This window comes from Typopeltis vanoorti, chromosome 1, assembly GCF_054136105.1.
Source record: "Typopeltis vanoorti isolate ZY-2024b chromosome 1, IOZ_Tvanoo_1.0, whole genome shotgun sequence".
NCBI classification, from domain to species: domain Eukaryota; kingdom Metazoa; phylum Arthropoda; class Arachnida; order Uropygi; family Thelyphonidae; genus Typopeltis; species Typopeltis vanoorti.
In genome coordinates, this window is record NC_143549.1 from 88,389,862 (window position 1) to 88,412,080 (window position 22,219).

At 37.3% G+C, this 22,219-nt stretch overlaps 1 protein-coding gene across 4 annotated transcripts in view; it reads right to left on the reverse strand.

Annotated features, from left to right (window-relative positions):
• The window catches only part of LOC150110187 (puratrophin-1-like), an 877,727-nt gene that overhangs the window by 4,182 nt on the left and 851,326 nt on the right, over positions 1-22,219 (reverse strand). For all 4 annotated transcript variants that reach the window (XM_090398282.1, XM_090398290.1, XM_090398300.1 and 1 more), the window contains 3 exons: positions 10,528-10,705; positions 8,914-9,030; positions 7,624-7,839 (listed from right to left, as the gene is read on the reverse strand). In XM_090398282.1, the coding sequence (XP_090254408.1) occupies positions 7,624-7,839; positions 8,914-9,030; positions 10,528-10,705 (511 nt within the window). The remainder of the gene's footprint in view (positions 1-7,623; positions 7,840-8,913; positions 9,031-10,527; positions 10,706-22,219) is intronic.

Here is a 22,219-nt window from a genome sequence, read left to right on the forward strand (position 1 = left end):
TTGTGGAGCCTTGACCCAAGAAGTCTACCAGAAAAATTCCTCGTCTGTCATAAAACACAGTGCACATAATTTTCTAAGTGGAAACCATTGTCTTCAATTTCATCTTGACTGGTGATGAGGTGTGCCTCCACTCCATGGACTGTTGTTTGGATTCAGGGGTTGCATGCAACACCCGAGTCTTATCCCCGGTAACGTCTGTGCAGGAAAGCATCGCCATCCTCATGGTAGTGTGTCAAGAATTCCAACGCACTGCCCAGCCGATTCACTTTATGTTGTTCTATAAGCAACTTCAGCACACAATTTCCGATAATTCAGTTTCTCCGACACAATTTCATGAAGACACTAACGTGAAACTTCTGGAAATTGCAGTGAGAGTGACGTCATAGTGAATCCCCTATTCTGTCAAATCCTTTCTTCAACTGAATGCACCAAATCGTCAGTCACTAAAGATGGTTGCCCACTCTCCATTCATCATTGTGCACACCTGTCCTTCCTTCATTAAAAAGCCTTACCCATCTTCGTACCATTGAATCACTTATTGCGTGTTCTCCATAAACCTCAATAATTTGCCGATGAATTTCAGCTGCTTTAAGGTTCCTCACTCAAGAAATGGATAACTGACCTAATTTTACATGCGGTAGGCGATTCCATTTTCTTAGACATTATAAACACACACCAAGAAGCATGCACACTGCGAAAATGTCTGAAAATGCCACCAACGCCTTACTAAGGAATCAACAAACTCAGCGTGCATGTGCACCACTGCGATCACAGCGCTATAGTGAAAATATTTAAAAATGGAACTTACTTTCTGGCCGTCCCTTGTACTTTTAGAATAGGAACATTCTTGAATTCTATTTCAGTTTAAATAAAATGAAAATCCTCAAAATATGGCAGTTAGCATAACAGGATAACTGAACTTCAAGCAGCTTTTTTATTCCATAGATATTTTAGTGCTTGCTCTACTTGGCATTAGAAAGTAAAACCATTAAATGATTCACAATGAAAAATGTTAAAATTCATGTACTGATATTTACAACATGGAAAAAGCATAAACCTTACAGCAAATGAAGTCAGATGCCACTGAGATCAAAAAATGTGACCAATTTTATTTCTCTTTATTTATTTTAAAGACAGGTAGTCTTTATAGACTATGAGAAAGCCATTGATAAAAATACATAGATAAAAAAAAATTTATACAGTCTAATGAAAGCAAAAATATCCTTTATTTATATAGAGATAAAAAATAAAATTACAATTAGTTAAGATGTTAACAGACGATTAAAATTAATCGAGGTGTAATACATAGATGTAGTTTATCTCCAACTCTATTCAATACACAGTATATATTGAATCAAATCGAATTGAAACGGTATATATATTGTTTCATTATTGTGGAAAGCAAAAATAAAACAAGATATCCAAGTTAACCAGAAGATCTGCTATCAGTAAATTGCAGATGATTGATCAGATTATGCTACAAGATAATGACCTACAAAAATCATGTCATTTAAAGGTAAAGATAAAAAGTCACAGAACTGAGCAAGTGAAAGCCTAATTATTTAGGTGCATAATCATCGTCATTGTATGTTACACTTTTGCACAGGCCTACACATTTTGCCATGTAAGCATCCGTAACCGATAATCCCACGGAATAGGTTGGTTGTTCTTATTCCCGGTAGTATCCCATGTCTATTGAATAGTGTGTTCACGGGGCCAGTTTGCCTTTTTCCCCAGGATAAACCGGGGAAAAAACCCTGCTACCCACGCCCAAGACCGGCTAACTTGGCTATGGCTGAGGAAGATCCTTGAGTTTCTCACGTCTCCGACAGGAATCGAACTTAGGACACTCCTTCCCCAGGCATATGGTTGCGAAGCGCATAGCCACTAGGCTACCCTGCACAGACAGGTGCATAATAAAATATCTAAAAAAAAAATCCAGATGAAAAAATAAATTTCAGAAAAATCTATGGAACAAATAAAAGCATACTGAATAGAAAAAAAATAAGAAATCCAGCTTAAATTAAAAAAAAAAGTAATGGACACTTACTATTATACAGTTCAGAAATATGAACCATATAATCGAGTGCATGCTTTAAGAATGATTCAAGGATGAACAAAATTAGATCATATAAAAAATTAAGACATTTGAGGACAGCTAGGTATTTACAGTGTAAAAAGAGATCAAGGAATATAGAAAGAAATAGAAATTGCATTTATATAACATAGAAAAATCTTAGAGACCAAAAGGAAAAAGAAAGAAAGTAAGATCTGCAAGATCGAAAAACCACCCAAGTCAGAAGCAAATGCCTTGATGAGAAGAAGTTTGTCTCTCATGATTTAAAATGTTTAGTGGTACAAATGAATGCTTCTGCCTCCCTTTTTAGTTGTTCATGGCCAGTGTGTTATGCATCAGAGGAAAAAAGAACAAAGTGTGCAAATAGAGTTGACTCTCACTGTAGTAAACACTTAACAAATGAATCAAAAGTCCCACAAATATAAGGAAACTATGTTAAAAGAAATTCACTATAACAAATTGCTACTGTAGTCTAACTTGAGTTTGATATATAGTGAAGAGTCAACTGCTTTGAAAAACCATCAATTTTGCTATCACTATTGATTGAGAGCATAATGTCTCTTTCTCTCTCAGCTCACCAATGGTTTCATATAGCATGGATGTTGGTGGTATATGATTTTCATCACCCAGGACAAGATCATCAAGCCTTCAATAAGCAGAGTGATGAAGTAGTCTGAAAAATTGCCATTTGGTCTCTAGAAATGGTTTTTGGTTTTTATAACCTGCACCCCCCAAAATGTGCTCCAGGTTTCCAACTTTTCATGGGTAAGATTGACATAAAAGGGTTTTTTTTTTTTCATGTCACAAAAAAGTAGAAATTTTTCACACATTTAGTTCCACAAGTGGGATAAAGTTAGATCTGGAGAATGCTTCAAGCCTCTAATAAACATAGCTGTTTCATCATAGAATGAAAAATCATTCTATGAAACCACAGGGTGGAGTGGTGATGATACAATGAACCATACAAAAGACCAAGTATTTCTGCCATTTTAAAGAGATTTAAAAAAATAGCTGTTGATGGATAATGACATGAGCATGCCATTATTCATCTTCCTCTGGACTATTTTCTACCACTCTTCCATCACCTCATATTTCATTCAGTAATCTTTCAAAGTTATCAATACAGACATCCAGAATATCTTTGTCATCTCTGCTTCCTATACAGCACTCTTTCCTCCATTTCTAAGCTTCTCAACAACCTCCAGAATGTTTTGCCACCTTCCTGATATTTATCTTCTAAATTCTTACCATGACTTTTGTTTAGCTGGTTTTGCATACTTCCTTTCTTACATTTTTCTCAGTATTCTCTTGGAGCACATGCTGATATTTCTATCCTTGCAGACAACTTCACCACATACTTCCTGGGTTGAATCAGGCAATGAGTAAGTCCCCAAGGTTTAATTCTTTGTTTTCAAATTCTCATTTTTTTCATGAATAAAATTTGAGTCTGTAGTTCACTTTTGATTCTTTTTAAAACTTTCTTAAACATTTCTTTTCTGTGTGATATTCAATTCAATCCTGCTTAAAACTAAATAGTGATCACTTCCTATTTCATTCAGAATTTACGATCCCATTGTGTAATTGCAGAGTTCATGCTATTGCTTCATAGTTGAATGTAGATCACTTCGAAGTTTGACAATATCAGAGGGCGCTAGTGAGCCAAGCACTGTGGACGCGATTTGAAGAGCTCCCAATTCAGATAAGTTTTACCAGGAATAATTAAGTATATATGTAATAATGAGTAGAGTGATTGAGGCATTGGATATAAGGCAGAAGTGAGCAAAAGAGTTAATTGTATTAATTGGTAGAAATCATTTTAGAGAGAACAAAGAGCATGTCAAAATGAATGTCAGGAGACTGCTTGGAAAGATAAAAGAGAATAGTGTGACAGGAAGGGTAGTCAGTGTGTTGCCTAGGTATGATTGTGGTGAAATGAGGCGGAGAGCAAGGATTATGAATGATATTCTGGCTGAAATGTGTGAGGAGATGGGAGTATAGTTTGTTAATGTGTGGAATGAGTTTGAGGGACGAAGTGAGCTGTATGAGAGCGATGGACCATTTGAGTGGTTATAGTGCGAGTTGCTTGGAGAGACTGCTGCTGGAAGGTAGAGAAGTGAATAGAGAAAATGAATCAGATCGAGAGGGGGAGTGATGTGGAAGAGCAGGAGAGTAAGACAGGAGAGATTGAAGAAGTGGAAATGAATGGGGAAGTGAGTGGTATGAGTATAGAAAATGAGAGAATGGGTGTGCAAGAGGAGCAGGGAAACGGGGAGGCTCAGGGTGGACAGGGGTACACAGCGTGAGAAAGGTGGATGCTCCAAGAGGAGGTGAGAGCATGTGTAGGCAGGAAAGAAATGGGATGACCAGGGATCAAGAGGAAACAGATGGAATTGCAAAGGGTTCTAGAATGAAGAGGCAGAAAGGGAAATGGCCCCAGTCCAGCGTGGAGAGATCGCATCGAGTGAGTGGTATCAGTGGAACTAGCTGTAGATCCAGAAATGAGCTGTTGTGTTTGTATACCAATGCTAGAAGTATAAGAAACAAGGCAGATGAAATGGTTGCACTAATTGCGTCTGTGCACCCAAAGATTGTCGGAATAAGTGAGACGTGGCTAGATGAGGACGACATCCTGACAGGAATAGAGATGGAAAGGTATGTTGTGTTTCGTGAGGATAGAAGGGGTAAAAAGGGAGGGGGGGAGTGCTATTGATGATAGAGAAAGAGTTATGTCCATACAAGGTAGAGATGCAAGAGGGAAATAGGGCCAGTGGTTTTGAGGCAGTATGGTGTGAGATAGACGTGAATAGAATCAAATACTTGGTGGGATGTTGTTATAGACCTGGTAATGTGGATGGTGGTGATAGTGAAATGTATAGTCAAATAAGCCAAGCAAATAAGAAAAGGGTGATCATTATGGGTGATTTTAATTATGGCAATATAGACTGGAATGAAGAAATAGCAACTGGAAGTAAAGAAAATGAGTTTTTGAGGGATAACTACCTCAGACAGTATGTAACAGAGGGCACAAGAGGATTAAGGGTCTTGGATTTGGTCATCGCATCGGAGAATGTAATTATAAATGAAGTGTCAAATCATTCACCAATTGGTGAAAGTGACCATGAGGTGATTACCTGGGTGGTTGCCAGCAGTGCAAGGACCCATGTGAAAAAAGGGTATATGTGGAACTACAAGGGGGGGGGGGGTGATTATGAAGAGCTCAGGAGACAGCTTGCAGGTGTAGCATGGAATGAGGAGTTAGCTGGAAAAGAGATCAATGCAGCTTGGGGGATTTTCAAGAACTATTTAGTAGATGCAATGTCTAAATGTATACCACGGGTGAGAAGGTTAAATAAGGTAGGTGTGAGATGGATGAATAAAGAGATTAAGCATGCAATACAGAGAAAAAGGGCATTGTGGAGGCAGCATAAAAGAAGTGGAAGTAACCAATTTCATGAGGTCTACAAAGACCAGGCAAGGAGGGTGACTTGGTTGGTGAGGGTAGCTAAAGACAGGTATGAACAGCAGTTAGCTAATGAAGCCAAAAAGAATCCTAGGGAATTCTTTTGATATGTAGCCAGCAAAAGAAAGAATGATTATGGAAGGATGACATTGATTGGAGGAAATGGTATAAAGACAGCTGATGCAGAATGTGTGGTGGAGATACTTAATGAGCAGTTCATAAAGATCTTTCAATCTTGTGAATGTGACTTCATGGAGAGATTGAGAGCAGTTGATGATAGGGAGGAGAGACTGACTGTAAGTGAGCAAGAGGTGTTTGGGGAGTTGAGTAAACTAGACATAAATAAGGCTATGGGACTTGACAATATATCACCGCATATGCTGAAGGAATGTGCCAGGGAGTTGACACCTGCCTTGACATATTTTTTTAATACGAGTCTTGCACTTGGTCAAGTTCCTAAAGAGTGGAAGGAGGACAAGATTGTGCCACTTCATAAAGGAGGTGATCGAACTCAAGCATCAAACTATAGGCCTATCTCTGTGTCAGGTGTTGTGGTTAAGTTATTGGAGAAGTTTGTGAGAACTAGGATCCAGAGTTGGGTTGACAACAATGGTATAATCTTTGATGGGCAGCATGGATTTGCTAAAGGGAGGTCATGTTTTATAATCTACTTACTTATTACAATAAAGTGACTGCTTCCTTGGACAGAGGAGAAGGGTACACAGTAATATACTTGGATTTCGCAAAAGCTTTTGATAGAGTACCTCATGATAAGTTGACAGTCAAACTAGTGCAGATGGGGTTGGATATTAGATTAGTGCATTGGATTGGAGACTGGCTATCTGATAGGTATCAACAAGTTGTGTATGGGGGTGCGATATCCAGGAAAAGGAAAGTCACTAGTGAGTGCCTCAGGGGTCTGTTTTAGGGCCATTACTATTTAACTTGTATATTAATGATATTGGCGAGGGTTTGGATGGAGATATTCAGTTGTTTGCAGATGATGCAAAGTTGGGACGAACCATAAAGAGTAGTGAAGATGTTGTGGCCTTGCAAGAGGACTTGAATAGATTGAGTGATTGGGCAAGCAGATGGGGATGTGAGTTCAATGTTGCAAAATGTAAGGTTTTAAAATTTGGAAAACAAAGACGGGATGCAGAATTTATGCTTGGTGAGAGTATACTGTTGGAAGTAGAGGAAATAAGAGATCTGGGGGTGATAGTGGATAAGGATCTAAAATTTAGGGGACACATCGCCAAAATGGTGAAGACAACACAAAGACTTCTAGGAATGATGCGGAAGTAGAAGTAGGGAGGTTCTTGTTCCATTGTATAAGGCTTTGATTAGGCCACACATGGACTATTGTGCCCAGATTTGGTCACGGGGTTTTTCAGAAGGATGAAGAGATGTTGGAAAGGGTCCAAATGCGACTGACTAAGGTAGTTTCTGACCTCTGGAATGTTGAGTATGAGGAAAGATTGAGAAGATGTAATTTGCAGTCTCTTGGAGAGAAGGAAGAGGGGAGATATGATAGAGACCTACAAGTTGGTAAGGGGTTGTTATAGGATCAATGGTGGAGAAGTTCTACAGAGAATAGTGGGAGATCAGGGGAGAACCAGAGGTCATCCCTGGAAACTGTATAAAGAGGGTGTGAGTAGGGGAGTGAGAGGCAGGTTTTTTTCATGCAGAGTTGTGAATGATTGGAATGCCTTGCCTGAGAGTGTAGTGTCTGCAAGGAGTTTGAGTGTGTTTAAGACACGGTATGATGAGATGTGTGTGTGTGTGATAAAAGGACCTCCCAGATGAGTCTTTGACTCTAGAGGTCTTGTTTAATAATATGAGAGAGATTTATGTCTGTATATATTTGTCTGTATAAATTAAATCTTACTGCACATGTGAAATTCTATCCCAAGTACTTGTTTTTCTTTTAACTTGCAAAAACTTTCTTGTTCCAGGTTACAGAAGACTGGGTCCTGACATACACATTGAGTGTATGTAATCTTTCAAATACATCGAGTATTATTTTTTTAAAAAAAATTATGTTTTTACATAAATATATAGTTGCAGAGTTAATCAAACTACCTACCTGTGGAGCACTGTGACTGTTGAGTAAGAGACCTATGAAGAGGACGAGGACTATCTCCAGGTTCAAAACCCAGATTTAAAGCCCCATAGAATGTAAAAGATGATTGACTGCTGCCTGATGATGAGGAACTACTCACTGAAATAATGGAGTGAGGTCGCTTATTATTCCGAAGCTGATCAAATGCTGAAACTGCAATGGAATTTCTGAATCTTGGCGCTAGACAGGAAAATACAAAGCTGAATTATAATTAAAAGAAAAATATAAATCATATTGACACAAAATGTTAAATAAATATTAAGTTCAATATAATTCCCAAGTAAATCCCACAGCTTAATCTGCTGTCCTGTTCTACAAAAGGGAAAAGCTGTCTGCAGTGATCAGCTAACTTAGTCATTCCTATTTTTAAAAAAGGACTGATAATGCTTTTTCCATTAGAGATGGGATGTGTTGTATGACACAAATGTTTTAGAATGTCTTCAGGTGGTAGCACCATGCTTATAAGAAGCCTGAAAAGGTTTGTGAGAGTTCCATGATTGGTCTCTAGAGTAGGGTTTCCAGATTATAACCTACCCATGGTACTAACATACAATAGATTTACAGCTTTTATAGTGGGATGCAAAAAAAAAACCTTTTAATTTAGTTTTGCTATTTGTGGTTTCATTTTACTAAACTTTTGATTCACATAAACATTAGTGACAAATGGTCACTAATGTTTATATGAAGATCACTGAATATAATGATGTATTCAGGGATGATCACAGTGAAGATTTAAAGGATATATTTCAAAACTACAACTTACTTGCTGATGACTAATTCATGTACTGCAAAGCAATATGAAAGGAAATATGAATGTATTACTAATTTATATAGATAATAATGAAATGATCTTTATCTGTCCTAATTACTAGATACAGTGGCTAATTAGTTTAGTAAAGATATATCATTTTGAGTACTATGTTAAGAACTGTCCAATCTACCATGAACATGAGAGTTCCACAATGAAATTGCAACATAACCTATACATCATATTTTATTAATCATACAGTAATCAACAACATGCTTATTTTATATATTACAAAAAGAAAAAAAAGAAATCTGTTCCCTTTAACTCATTTTCATACAATAAATAAATAAATAAAAATATTAACAATCATTGGTAAATTTTAAATACCAGACATTTTTCATAATAAAATTATAATACTCCAAATGAAAATTATCACTAAAAATCAACAATTAAATAAACAGAAACACAACACAAGTTTAAATCAAAGGAATAAAAACTCCATTTACCTCTGCTCAACTGATGAATACTAATAGATCTATCACTAATCTGATCTTCACTAGGTTTAATATCCAAACAAGGCTTATTTCCAATCCCCATAGATGACATTTCTGCCAGGCGCATCTCTAAAAGAATGCAAAACCAACAATGAGAAAAAGAAAATATTCTAACAAAAAAGGAGGAGGAAGGGATGCAATCTACTAGCAAATAACAAAACAATTATAGAACCATTCCAGAATTTTCTGCATTCCTAGCTTCACAAGAAGCTAGGAGTTTCTGATCAGTGAAAGAAGATTTTAATAGCCTATCTGTATTTAATACCATACCAATACATTTGATACTTAAGAATGTATAAACAGGAATATAATTATATTTAATACTGAACATACAGATGTTAAAATTTACAGAATATACTGCATATGATTTAAATTTTTCAGAAAATGACAATGTATACTAAAATATTAATTAAAAAGCTTTAATCAATACCTTCCTATATTTCGGCAATGTTACATTGCCATTTTCTGAGAACATAAAACTATGATATGTGCACGCAGGCACTAACAATGAGTAAATGAGGCTGAAGAAGGCAACTGGCTTTGGTCCTAGAGTCCTAAAGGTGCTCCCTAATTTATCTACAAGAAATATACTGAATAATTTCTCTGTTAGACAAGACAATCCAAAATTTGTTTAATGAAATACTGGTAGGTGTCCCAAAGAGGTAAGAAGAAGAACGTTGGATAGTCTTATTGCATAAAAAGATGGTGGCAAAAGTGGACAGAGAAAGAGAGAGAATATTACAAATTAGTTATAGCTGTGGATGTTTGTGATTCTTTAAGGTTGGAGATGAATTTTGTCACCCAGTGTAAAATATCACTGCTTATTAGAGACCTGAAGTGGCTTCAAAAAAGCTCCATATTTGGTGTCTAGAACAAGTATTCTGGACTATGTAAAAATTAATAAAAATAGAAAAAAAAAATCTTATCCCATCCACTTAACATATCATAGGTTTAAAATCTTTCGCAGGTGGGAGTCGCATAAAAATTTAGTATTTTTGGAGTAATTAAAACAAGAATTTGGAAAGGATGAGGTATATGGGTATTCTATAATATGACAATATAGATTTATTAAGGAGAGATCTTTGTCTAAGTAATTAAATTATATTTCATACTGATGAAGGGAAGTGAATGGATAAGGAAAATAAACAGCTTGTGATATTATTAGACAGCATTTCACAGAATGCTGCAAGATAGATTACTGCATAATTCAAAGTGGATAATGGGCTAGTAGTATGCCACAAAGTTTTCTCCCTAACTATTTGTATACCAATAGTATCAGATCTGATGAGAATTACAGAATACAGTTTGCTGATGATGCAAAAGTTAGAAAATATGATAAGGAATAACTTGAATGTGATATTCCTTTGTGAATGATTCAAATAGACTGATGTAAATACTAACAGATGCATCCAGTGCTGCAAAATGTAATATATAAAGACAAGCTATATTACATTTCAAACAGTATGCTATAGTGATAATGATTTGTTGAACCGTGATTCTACTGGCCTGACCTCCAGTGAAAAAAATATTTAAATTCATTCTTAAGTTTTTTTTAATTCAACTTACCTCTGTTTCGTAGCGCCTGCTTCCAAAGCAACTTGGAAATTTCTTGAGCCCAAGCCATTTTGATATCTGGAGTTGGAGCCTGTAGGACATATATATCATTCAATTTCCTTTTTCGAAACCATATCTCAAATTTGGAAGGACTATCACCCACTTGTTCAGTCAAGCCAATATCTGTTGTCTGAAATAACCATCAGAAAATAATTTATTATTATTATTACCATTTCTTTAGCATCAAAAGTATATTTCTATGCTAAAGAGCCTCAATACGGAGCTGCAAGACATCACTAGAAATTCACTCCAGAAGTTCCTCTATCTACCACACTTTTTTTTTTTATTTTTATACAAAACTGTAATTTCTATGTCTGTCTATATGTATATAATGGTGTGCATAGTGAGGGGGGGAAAGGAGGGAAATACATTGTCCCATGAGGATTCTGTATGCCTTTTCAAATATGTCTGTGATGAGTCAAAGATGGGTCTTTTCATCTAAGTAAGAAGTGATCAATATGCTGTACTACAAAGAAAAATTCATGCAATACTAATTATAAACCAGATTAATGAGAGGAAACGTGTTATTATTCATTATAAGATAATTGCACATTAACTGCAGTATTACACTAACATAGCATCAGCATTTTCTGATATAAAATTGATAATTTTATATCAGAAATCCAGCTGTCCAAATAAGCAATGCTATCTGCATTGCTTATTTGGACAGCCTCACAAGATCCTAACAGTAATGGTTTTTAAATACCCAGTTGTGGGAATTTTGGCACTGAAAATTATTCTTGAATAAGAAAGTGTGCAATCTTTACTAGAAGTAACCAAGAGTGTCATCTTAAAGTATACCTTTTACTACTGATGAAGCAGCAGTTTATATAAAATTACATTTCAAGAACACTCCTTTATTCTAGAGTTGTAAAAAAGCATTCATAATAATATTTTTTTAATGTACTAATTTTTTTTTTGGTCAGCAACCTATCAGAGATATTGATCACATGTTTTCTCTGCAAAATATATGCATCATAGTCTATTGGAAGGTGATTTATACAGTATATGCATATCTCATCATCGCTCTAAACAGAAAGGAGATGTACTTAACATAGTAATGACAAAAACTAAACACATTTTATCAGCTGGGCAGATTAGCATTAGGACTTATAAAACCATAAACAAGAAAGCTACTTTGTTTATATTAGTCATATTTACAGTCATATTAGAGAGCAATAGATTCCCAGTGTTCTTTAATATGACTTTTTTTTTTCTTGTTCCTTATAAAAGAAACCTGGTCAGAAGGAAATTAATTAATCCAAATAATTATTATTACTATTATTACGGGCAACTCCAGGGAGTCATTAGACTCATCGAGGGAGGCCCAAATCATATTCATCACAACTATTCGACATTCATACAGTATCTATCATATCTCGCCTTAAACTCATTCACTGTCACAGCATCCACCACAGACTCAGGGAGCGCATTCCACTCATTCACTACTCTAAAAGTAAAGAACCCAGCTCTAACACCTTTACTAACCACACTTTTGCCCAGTTTCCATGGATGTCCCCTAGTCCTCCCACAACCAGCCCTGTTCTCAAAAATATCCTCTGAATTAATTTTATAGAAACCTTTCAGTAATTTGAATGTCTCAATCATATCTCCCCTCCTCCGCCTATCAACCAATTTTTGCAACCCATAAATCCTCAACCTGTTCTCATAAGGTTCATTCCACAGACCTGCTATCATCTTGGTCACTCGCCTCTGGATCCTCTCCACCTCCTCCCAATCAAGAAGAAACCTAGGTGACCAAATCTGAGCACAGTAGTCGAGATGGGGTCTTATCAAGGCTCGATACAGAGGAACAATAACCTGCTTGTCTCTGCATGTCAACGTATTCTTCAGCAACCAAGTGATTTGATGAGCTGATTTGGCCACTTTTGCAATGTGTCCCCTAAATTTCAATTCCTTATCCACCAACACTCCTAAATCTCGTGCCTCATCAATTTCCTGGAGCACGGTTCCACCAATGCAGTAAACTGTCGCCAATCTTTTCACCCCAAAATGCATAACCTTACATTTTGCCACATTAAACTGACATCCATTCTCCTTAGCCCAGACCTCCAATCTATCCAAATCATCCTGCAAAATTTTGACATCATCTGCATTCACTATTGCCCTACCCAACTTCGCATCATCCGCAAACAAATGAACTGTTCCTCTCAGATCCTTTCCTATATCATTTATGAACAAATTAAACAGCAGTGGTCCAAGAACAGATCCTTGTGGCACACCACTAGTCACAGGCAGTCTTGTGGACTCTACTCCTGAGTAAACCACTCTCTGATATCTCTCCGTCAACCACCCTCCTATCCATCTCACCAACCCTATGTCCATCCCCATGTGCTGCAATTTACTGATTAGAATTCCATGTGGTATCCTGTCAAAAGCCTTAGCAAGGTCCAGTAGAATCACTGTAAACCCATTACTCTTATCCAGTTCAGCTGTCACTGTGTTATAATACGTGAGCAAGTTACTGAGGCATGACCTACCCTTCACGAAACCATGCTGTCCCCGATACAGTATCCCATTTTCTTCTATCCAATCTTGTATTTTCCTCTTGACCATTTTCTCTAAGACCTTGATAATGATTCCTGTTATGCTGATTGGCCAGTAATTTTCCCCTCTTTCCACCCCCTTGGGACTGACCCAGTCCTCAGGCTTAAATTAAACAAAATAGTCAAGGGCACTGACAATTCTTTAGCCGCTTCACGTACGACACGAGCTGGTATACCATCCAATCCCACAGATGTATTGACTTTGAGGTTCTGTAATAGACTAGTTACCTCTACTTCATTCATCACAATTCCAGTATAAGCTGTTGGTTCTTCCATTCCTGCAAAGTCACCACCTGGATGATATACTCTTGCAAAGTGCTCGCTCAGTAATTCCACAATATCGACTGATTCGGTTACCTCCCTACCCTCAGCATTTTTTAAGATCATTCTACCATGAGCATTTGTCCTTTTACTTGCAACATATTGAAAAAACGGTTTGGGATTCTCTTTAGCCTGCGTGGCCAATTTCCTTTTGTAATCTGCTTTTGCTTTTCTTACCACCCTTGTTACCATCCTGGCCTGAGCTTCATACTGTTCCTGCGCCTGATGGTCACCCTTCTCCTTAAATTCCCTCCACAATTGTTTCTTTTTTTGCAGCTCAAGCTTAATAGTGTTATTCATCCATTTAACCCCTACTTGATTTATTATTTGGACTCTTGGTATACAGTCAACCATTGCCTCCTGCAAACAGTTCTTAACCACCTCCCATGCACTATCAACATCCAGCCCTTGCAGTTTCACATGCTATGGCATTGAGCCAAGCACACACCTAAGCTTGTCATACTTTCCAGCCTGGTAATTCCACATGTACCCTGTCTTAATTGTAAATTCGACTCCTTTAGCCACCTCCCAAGTCATGACCTTATGGTCACTCTCACCAATTGGTGGCAACATGGTCATGTTCGTTACAGCCACATTCTAAGTTGCAATTACTAGGTCCAGCACTCTCTGCCTCCTGGTATTTTCCACTACATGTTGCCATAGATAGTTGTCCCTTAATAACTGCATAAAATCCAATTCCTTCCTCCCATGTGCCCTCTCCTCTTTCCAGTCAATGTTACCATAATTGAAATCACCCATAATAATTACCCTCCTTCCACTCATTTCTTCTATTTGCTTATGCATACTATCCCCACCATCTATTCCATCACCTGGTCTATAGCAGCACCCAATTGTATATTTTGTTCTGCTAGATTCTATCTCACACCAAACAGCCTCAAATGTGCTTTTTTCCCCATCCTGCAGTTCAACTTCTATACTCCTTGGCTGAAGCTCATCAGCTATCATCAATAACACTCCTCCCCCCTTTTTATTCACCCTGTCACTCCTGAACACGCTATACCCGTCGCATTCAATCCCACTAGCTTTATCATCTTCTGTCAGCCCTGCTTCATTAATACCAACAACCTGTGACCTGGAAATGCCAACGATGGCCAAAAACTCTTCCTTCTTGTTCCTAATACTCCTGGCATTAGTGTAAATGAATTGCAGAAGCCCATTAGTCCCATCCCTACTTTGATGCCTTATACTAACTATCCCATTCTGATTTGTTGTCCGTCGTACTCGCTCGGGCATAATATACTCATTCATACACTTAACTGCCTCCCTAAAGTCTGCATATCTACTCCCCCCCCTTTAATAAATCTAGTTTCCCTGAGTCTGTACATCCACTTCCACATCATTCATCAACACTTTTTCAAGTCTCCGTACACCAACTCCATTCAAATGTAACCCATCCATCTTATCTAAGTCCTTTCGCCCATCGAACTCATTCCACACATCCACAAATTCCACACCACTCTACATGCATAACCCACGCATAAAGTCATTGGCAATTATGGCCCTCCTTCTAAACACTTCGCTGTCATACCGGGGTAAGATACTCACCATCCTAACTCTCTCACTCTCCTCTTTTGCTACCTCAAATAACTCCCTCATATCCTCTATCATTTCCATTTTGTCCTCTTTCAAATCATTCGTTCCTGCCATGATTATCATCTCTTTCACCCTCTGTTTTTGCAGTCGAATAGATGCGCTGACGTCCTTTATGTTCGCACCCGGCTGGTACGACTTCGTTAAACTCTCAATTATTACACCTCTTAATAGCGAATCCCCATACAGCACTCGCTGCTTCATTTTATCGACGTTTACGAACATTCTATTATTTGCCGTCACAGACTTCCGCCGGTTATTTGTCGGTACGTTCAACACACGTTTTTCCATACGCTCCAGTTGTCTTTTAGCTCTGTGTATCGCACCATTCAAACGGGCAATTTCGCTACTCGCATTTATCTCACCATTTTCATTATCGATCAAATCATCCATTCTTTCTGTATTTCTACATTCATTTACACTTTCAGTGACGCTCTCACACCTATCTGGCACTACCACGCAATTCTCTAGCACACCATCATTTTCTACATTCTGACTATCGTTAATGATGTCACTCTCGACACACGAAACACGCTTGAAATCCTCATTCTCTTTACACTTTCTGCACATATTAACTCCACTATCACTTTCTAACCAGACTCCCACCGCTCTTCGCAAGGCATACATCTCACAGACAGAACATTGCATAAATTCGTTTACATCAAAACTCTTAAACAAACATGGCAACCTGGCTGCCATTTTTTTCTTTATCGGTGCCATGTGTACGCTATCTTATCTTAAAAATAATAATTAAAATAACAGAAAACACACAAAAATTTTGCAGACACACCAAGAAACAAAAAGCAAACAATACTACTTAAAATTCTAGTAAAATATCTAATGTTAACACAAAATACTACTAATCTTTTCAGGGGCTCTCGACAAGCCGACGATCTAATCAGTGCGACACCAAGCGACTTAATTGTCGCTTGGTGTCGCACAAGCAACAAGCAATTAATTACTTAACACATGTGTACGCTATCTTATCTTAAAAATAATAATTAAAATAACAGAAAACACGCAAAAATTTCGCAGACACACCAAGAAACAAAAAGCAAACAATACTACTTAAAATTCTAGTAAAATATCTAATGTTAACACAAAATACTACTAATCTTTTCAGGGGCTCTCGACAAGCCGACGATCTAATCAGTGCGACACCAAGCGACTTAATTGTCGCTTGGTGTCGCACAAGCAACAAGCAATTAATTACTTAACACAAGCAATTAATTGTTTAATTAGATTTTGCATGCATTTATGCTGGGCTATTTCTTGTACTGAAATAAAGTATATAAAGAAATAGTTCATTAATTTTTACTATAAAATTAACTCAGCATCTCTAAGGGTCTAGCTGCTCACTAATGAACACCCTCAATATGTACCTATAAACTTGTCTAAATGACTCGCGTTATAATACAAGGCAATATATGCTGCTTGGAAAGAAGTTAAAGGACACCATCGTGTGAGGACAAACAGCCATGGCACCAACCTTCTAAGATGTAGAACCACCTTTTGCTGCAATGACTGCAAACTATGGGGCATACTTTCCACAAGCATTCAATAGTGATCAATAAGAATTTTGAACCATTCTTCCTGTAGGCATGTAATAAGGTCAGTTGCAGGCAGATGTATCTTGACCTCACCCAACACTCCAATCCTTCTTACAGGTGTTCAATAGGGTTAAGATCAGGGCTCTGTGGAGGCCAGTTCAAAGGAGACAGTCAGTTCCATAGGAATGCCACAAAGCAGGAAACACTGCTTATTTAACCCTCTCATGCACATGTCCACTGTTGTGGATGGCTACTATTACTTCACAGCTCCATGAGACGTTTTATAACCTCTGATGCATGCAGTCCACTCTAGTGGGTTTCCTCTGCATAGTGGTGTTACCTAGTGGCTAAGAATGAGACTTCCACAGTCAGAAATTGCTTTTAATTTGTATTATGTAGCCAAGATGGTGGACTTAATGGCAGAAATTCATGCATGAGAGGGTTAGATAATTATAATACTGGAATTAACTCATGTAAAATATTATTTATTAGTATAATTTTTGCCCGAGTATCACAGACATCTTCAGTACAAAGCTGTAACTGATAATTCCAAAAGGTGCCACCTAAGTAGCTAATGTAAGATAACTAAAAAAAGTAATAAATTTCCTAACTTATTAAAAAAAATAATAAAATAAAATAAATAATTAAATAAAATAATATATGCGCACGCACACACACAATTAAAAAAAAAAAGTTAGGAAAGATTAGCTGATAAAAAGTACTATCTCCCACAAATGGGACAGACTTAGACCATCAGATCTGTTTAAGTTAGGAGAGTGAGTAAAAGTTTCACACGTTTCTTTATAAAGCCATTCCATGAGGAACCGACTTTTATGAAGGACTTTTGTCTTGTTCCAATGAACTCTATGTCTAGTGTTCATGTATATTATATTATACTAATAAATAATTTTTTGCATGAGTTAATTGTGCTATTATAATTATTTAAATATGCCTACCCATGGTAATTCCTTATTGAAACACAGGAAGCATTGCACTGTCCAGAATTTTCAGATACCTCTCTGAGTTCAATGTTCATCGTGCCATAAACAGAAGTCTGAGGCCAAACCAAGAAAAATAGGACTGTACCATCACACCACAACCTCAGAATTTCTCAATTTGGGTTATGCATTCTGGTAAGAGACATTCACTGCACCTGTTCATTTGCTTAGTAGAGCATATAGCATGATTCATCCTTCCATACCACAGCAATCCAAGCTTCCACATCCCACTGTACATGTACTTTGCACCACTAAAGATGCCGCTTCATATTGGTTCAAGTATTGTGGTCCTGCCATGGAAATCCACATTATGAGCCTCAGTTTTGAATGTTTTGGGGCAGATTCAGATTCCAGTTGATGCCTAGAACTCCACATTCAATGCATTGACTGAGGTATGGCGGTTTTTACATATTATCCATATCGCCCTACAGTCACGTTCAATGAATGTTGTGGGTCATCCACTGCAGATAGCACTTGCAGTTGACTCCCTATGCTTCCATCTCAGTATGGTATCACTGATGGTTGACCTTGGATGGCCCAATTTGTGAACAATTTGCTGAACAAATAGGCCTGCAGCATGTCCTATCACAGTGCCTCTTCCAAACTCCATCAATTCCCTTCTCACACCCATTTTAATCAGACAGGTGCAGACATCGGAACATCATATTTCTCCTATTTATGTGAGCTAGAAACATAACTCATTAAGTGGCACAATACACCTTGCCCATGGGGATATCTGTTGACTTCTTTCAGATAGTGACTACTTATAGTAGCAGAGTCAACTGGTCTTAGTCATGAAGTTGTTTCATGTTTTTTTTGTTGTTGTTTATGCTAAAGTTATGAGGGTGGAAGAAGAAAAATAATTTACAAATAGGAAATATGTCCAATCCAATCTGTCTGCAGAACATTTTAAAAAACTGCGCTATACTCCTGCTGTCAATAGAAAGTGTGTAGCATTCTTTGTCATTAAAAAAATGGTCCTTTGAAGAAGGCCCAACAAATAACTTTTATATACCTGGTGGTTGCCAGCAGTGTGAGGACCTCTATGAGAAATGGGTTATGTTGAACTACGGGGGGGGGGGGGGGGGGGGGGATTATGAAGTGCTCAGGAGACAGCTTGCAGGTATAGCATGGAATGAGGAGTTAGCTGGAAAAAGAGATTAATGTGGCTTGGGAGATTTTCAAGAACTATCTAGTAGATGCAATGTCTAAATGTATTCCAAGAGTGAGAAGGATAAATAAGGTAGGTGTGAGATGGATGAATAAAGAGATTAAGCATGCAATATAGAGAAAAAAGGGAATTATGGAAGCAGCATAAGAGAAGTGGAAATAACCAATTCCATAAGGATTACAAAGACCAGGCAAGGCGGGTGACTTGGTTGGTGAGGATAGCAAAAGTGGGGCATGAACAGCAGTTAGCTAACGAAGCCAAAAAGAATCCTAAGGATTTCTTTCAACGTGTAGCCAGCAAAAGAAAGAATGATTATGGAAGGATGACATTGAATCAAGAAAATGGTATAAAGACAGCTGTTGCGAAAGGTGTGGTTGGAGATACTTAATGAGCAGTTCATAAAGGTCTTTCAATCTTGTGAATGTGACTTCATGGAGAGATTGAGAGCAGTTGATGATGGGGGAGGAGAGACTGACTGTAAGTGAGCAAGAGGTGTTGGGGGAGCAAACTAGATGTTAATAAGGCTGTAGGACTTAATAATATATCACCATGTATTCTGAAGGAATGTGCCAGGGAGTTGACGGCGGCCTTGACATATTTTTTTTTAATACGAGTCTTGCACTGAGTCAAGTTCCTAAGGAGAGGAAGAAGGACAAGATTGTGCCACTTCATAAAGGTGATAGAACCCAAGCATCAGACTATCTGTGTGTCAGGTGTTTGTGGTTAAGTTGTTGGAGAAGCATGTGAGAACTAAGATCCAAAATTGGGTTGACAACAATGGATTGTCTTTGATGGACATCATGGATTTGCTAAAGGGAGGTCATGTTTTAGTAATCTACTTAATATTGTATAATAAGGTGACTGCTTTCTTGGACAGAGGAGAAGGATACACAGTAATATATATATTTAGATTTTGCAAAGGCTTTTGATAGATTACCGCATGATAAGTTGACAGTCAAACTAGAGCAGATGGGGGTTGGATATTAGATTAGTGCATTGGATTAGAGACTGGCTATCTGATAAGTATCAACTATGATACCTATCAGATATCCATGAAAGGAAAGCCACTAGTGCTGTTTCTCAGGTGTCTGTTTTAGGGCAATTACTACTGTTTAACTTGTATATTAACCATCCTACCGGCCGAGGTGGATGAAATAGCCAGACCACCCCCCAGCATTTTTCATGGATCAAAACTTCATCGGCATTCTACCTTTTATCAAGTATTTACCCTCTGCCACTGTTAATCCCTTAATGGCGATTTTAGAGTCATTAGTGGATTAACTGTGGTGGAGCACTTTTGTGTCACTTCACTTCGCATGTACTGTGTTACTTGGAATTTCCTTTACTGTATTAGGATATTGATCATTTTCTTTTTTTTTGCTGCGCAATTAATTTATTGTGTCTCTTACCAAAAATAAAAGCAATAGATTATTTATTTTTGCAGAGTTTCACATCTGCAAAAATAAATAATCAATCCTGAAATGACCAGAGATCAGTCTTTGCAATGAATATATTTTAGTAATAGTAAATTTCCTTCACTTTACTGACAACATAGACAATAATATTTGTTTGCATTTAACATATTTTGTCAAATATTTATATTTTTAAATAACATTTAGTGAAATAAATATGACACTTTGCTTGCTTTCTTTGCAAAGTACCTTTACATGGATCTTCACATTTCAATTTTAGGAACAATTTTTTTTTTTTTTAATGAACAACAAATGATTATAAACTGCATTACTCGGTTTCCGATTGTGTCTTTTTTAGTATCAAAAATTTATATCCAATGGTATTTTATCAGAGACTCTTCTTTGCCTTCTTCTTTTGCTTAAATTTGCAAGAGATTTTTTTTTTTTTTTGTAGGATGCACATTACTATAATATCCAGTGCTTAACCACTGTAGATATGTTGAAAATATAACAGGAAGGATATCCTGTATGGAATGATTCAAAATTTATGCTCATTTTTAAGATTTTTTTCTGCAAACTCTCCCACCCCCCCCCTCTCAAACTCAGTTACATAACTACTTTACATTTCTACTGGTGTGAAAGCTTTCAGACAGTATTCAAAATCTCTTATTTCAGTTTACTGTTTTGACAAAAGAAATAAAGCAATAATATTGTTGTATATTCGAAGCTTCTAATTCTGTACTCTTTCTTTGCATTTGAAATCAGCTCTTCAGTGGTCTGCTGAAATTATTCTAAGATTTAGAAATACTATGCTATATTTTCAATATGCACAATTGTTTATGCATACCACACAAAAGAAAGTTCAGTTGTGTTATTTTTTCTTTCTTTTCTTAAAAAAAAAAATTCTAAATATTACTACTTCTACTGCTGCTGGTTGCTGTTTCTGAAGTGTGTCTTAGAAAGTTCCCCAGTAGTTGCACAAAATTGCCTCAAGCAAGAATTTCTTGTTTCGTTTCAAGTTGTTCAGACAACCTAACAGAGAAAAACTGACGTTTCTTTTATGGGCCGATGCAGTATTTATGTCAAAAATGATTTCTTTATTTATAGTGATCAGTTTCACTTTTATTATCGAAAAATTCTAAATTATAAAATATTCATCATCATCAAATTCCTGCCAAGTACCCTCAAGGGGTGTTACAGGATATGATAGTACTCCATGAAAAAAATTACATCATTACTAACTTCCTATCTACAATTTTCCTCCAAATCAGTTTGTTACTTGTCAAGACTCCAACATTATCAGATCTTATATTTCTATCGTCTAAGGCACTTTGTACCGTATCGATCCACCTATATCTTGGTCTTCCTCTGGGTCGTTTTGCTGCCAACCTGGCAGAGAACACGTGTTTTGCTAATCTTTCTTCGCCCATTCTGTTGAAGTGACCATACCACCTGAGATTAGCTCTGCTAACACATTACTGGATGCTGATAGTACTACATGAAAAAAATAAGATCTCAGGAAGATCTCACCAACTTTTGTCTTTTTTGTTTCAGTCACCTCTATTATGTCGATCTGGTACTTATCTAATTCCTCAGCTAGCTCCATTTCTTTGCCAGGCTTCTTATGTTGATAGTACTGATTTTTAACTCTGGTGATTTTGAGTTGGGGTGTGGTTTCAGATTTGTTCCAGTAGCTGACTTTTTGCTGTTCGCCCTGGTTCCCGGGTGAAAACAACGGGAGCCTTGTTTAACCAGACGACGCCCCAGCCGGCATGAAATTTTCTCATGTTGTACTCATTTTCTATGTTGGCTTAACCAATAGGAATACAATTTGGTCGGCTAAATCACAAATTGTCAGCCCATCCCTGTTTGTTCAGTATCCAAGTAGATACCCAATAGGGTGCACCACGAGAAGGTGAGGACTGCACATTAGGTCAGAAGCCCTGGTCGGTTCTCCACATTCCTTTAAAGGCTATGTGGAGGAATCCTCTCAGTTATACAGCTTTGACCCTTA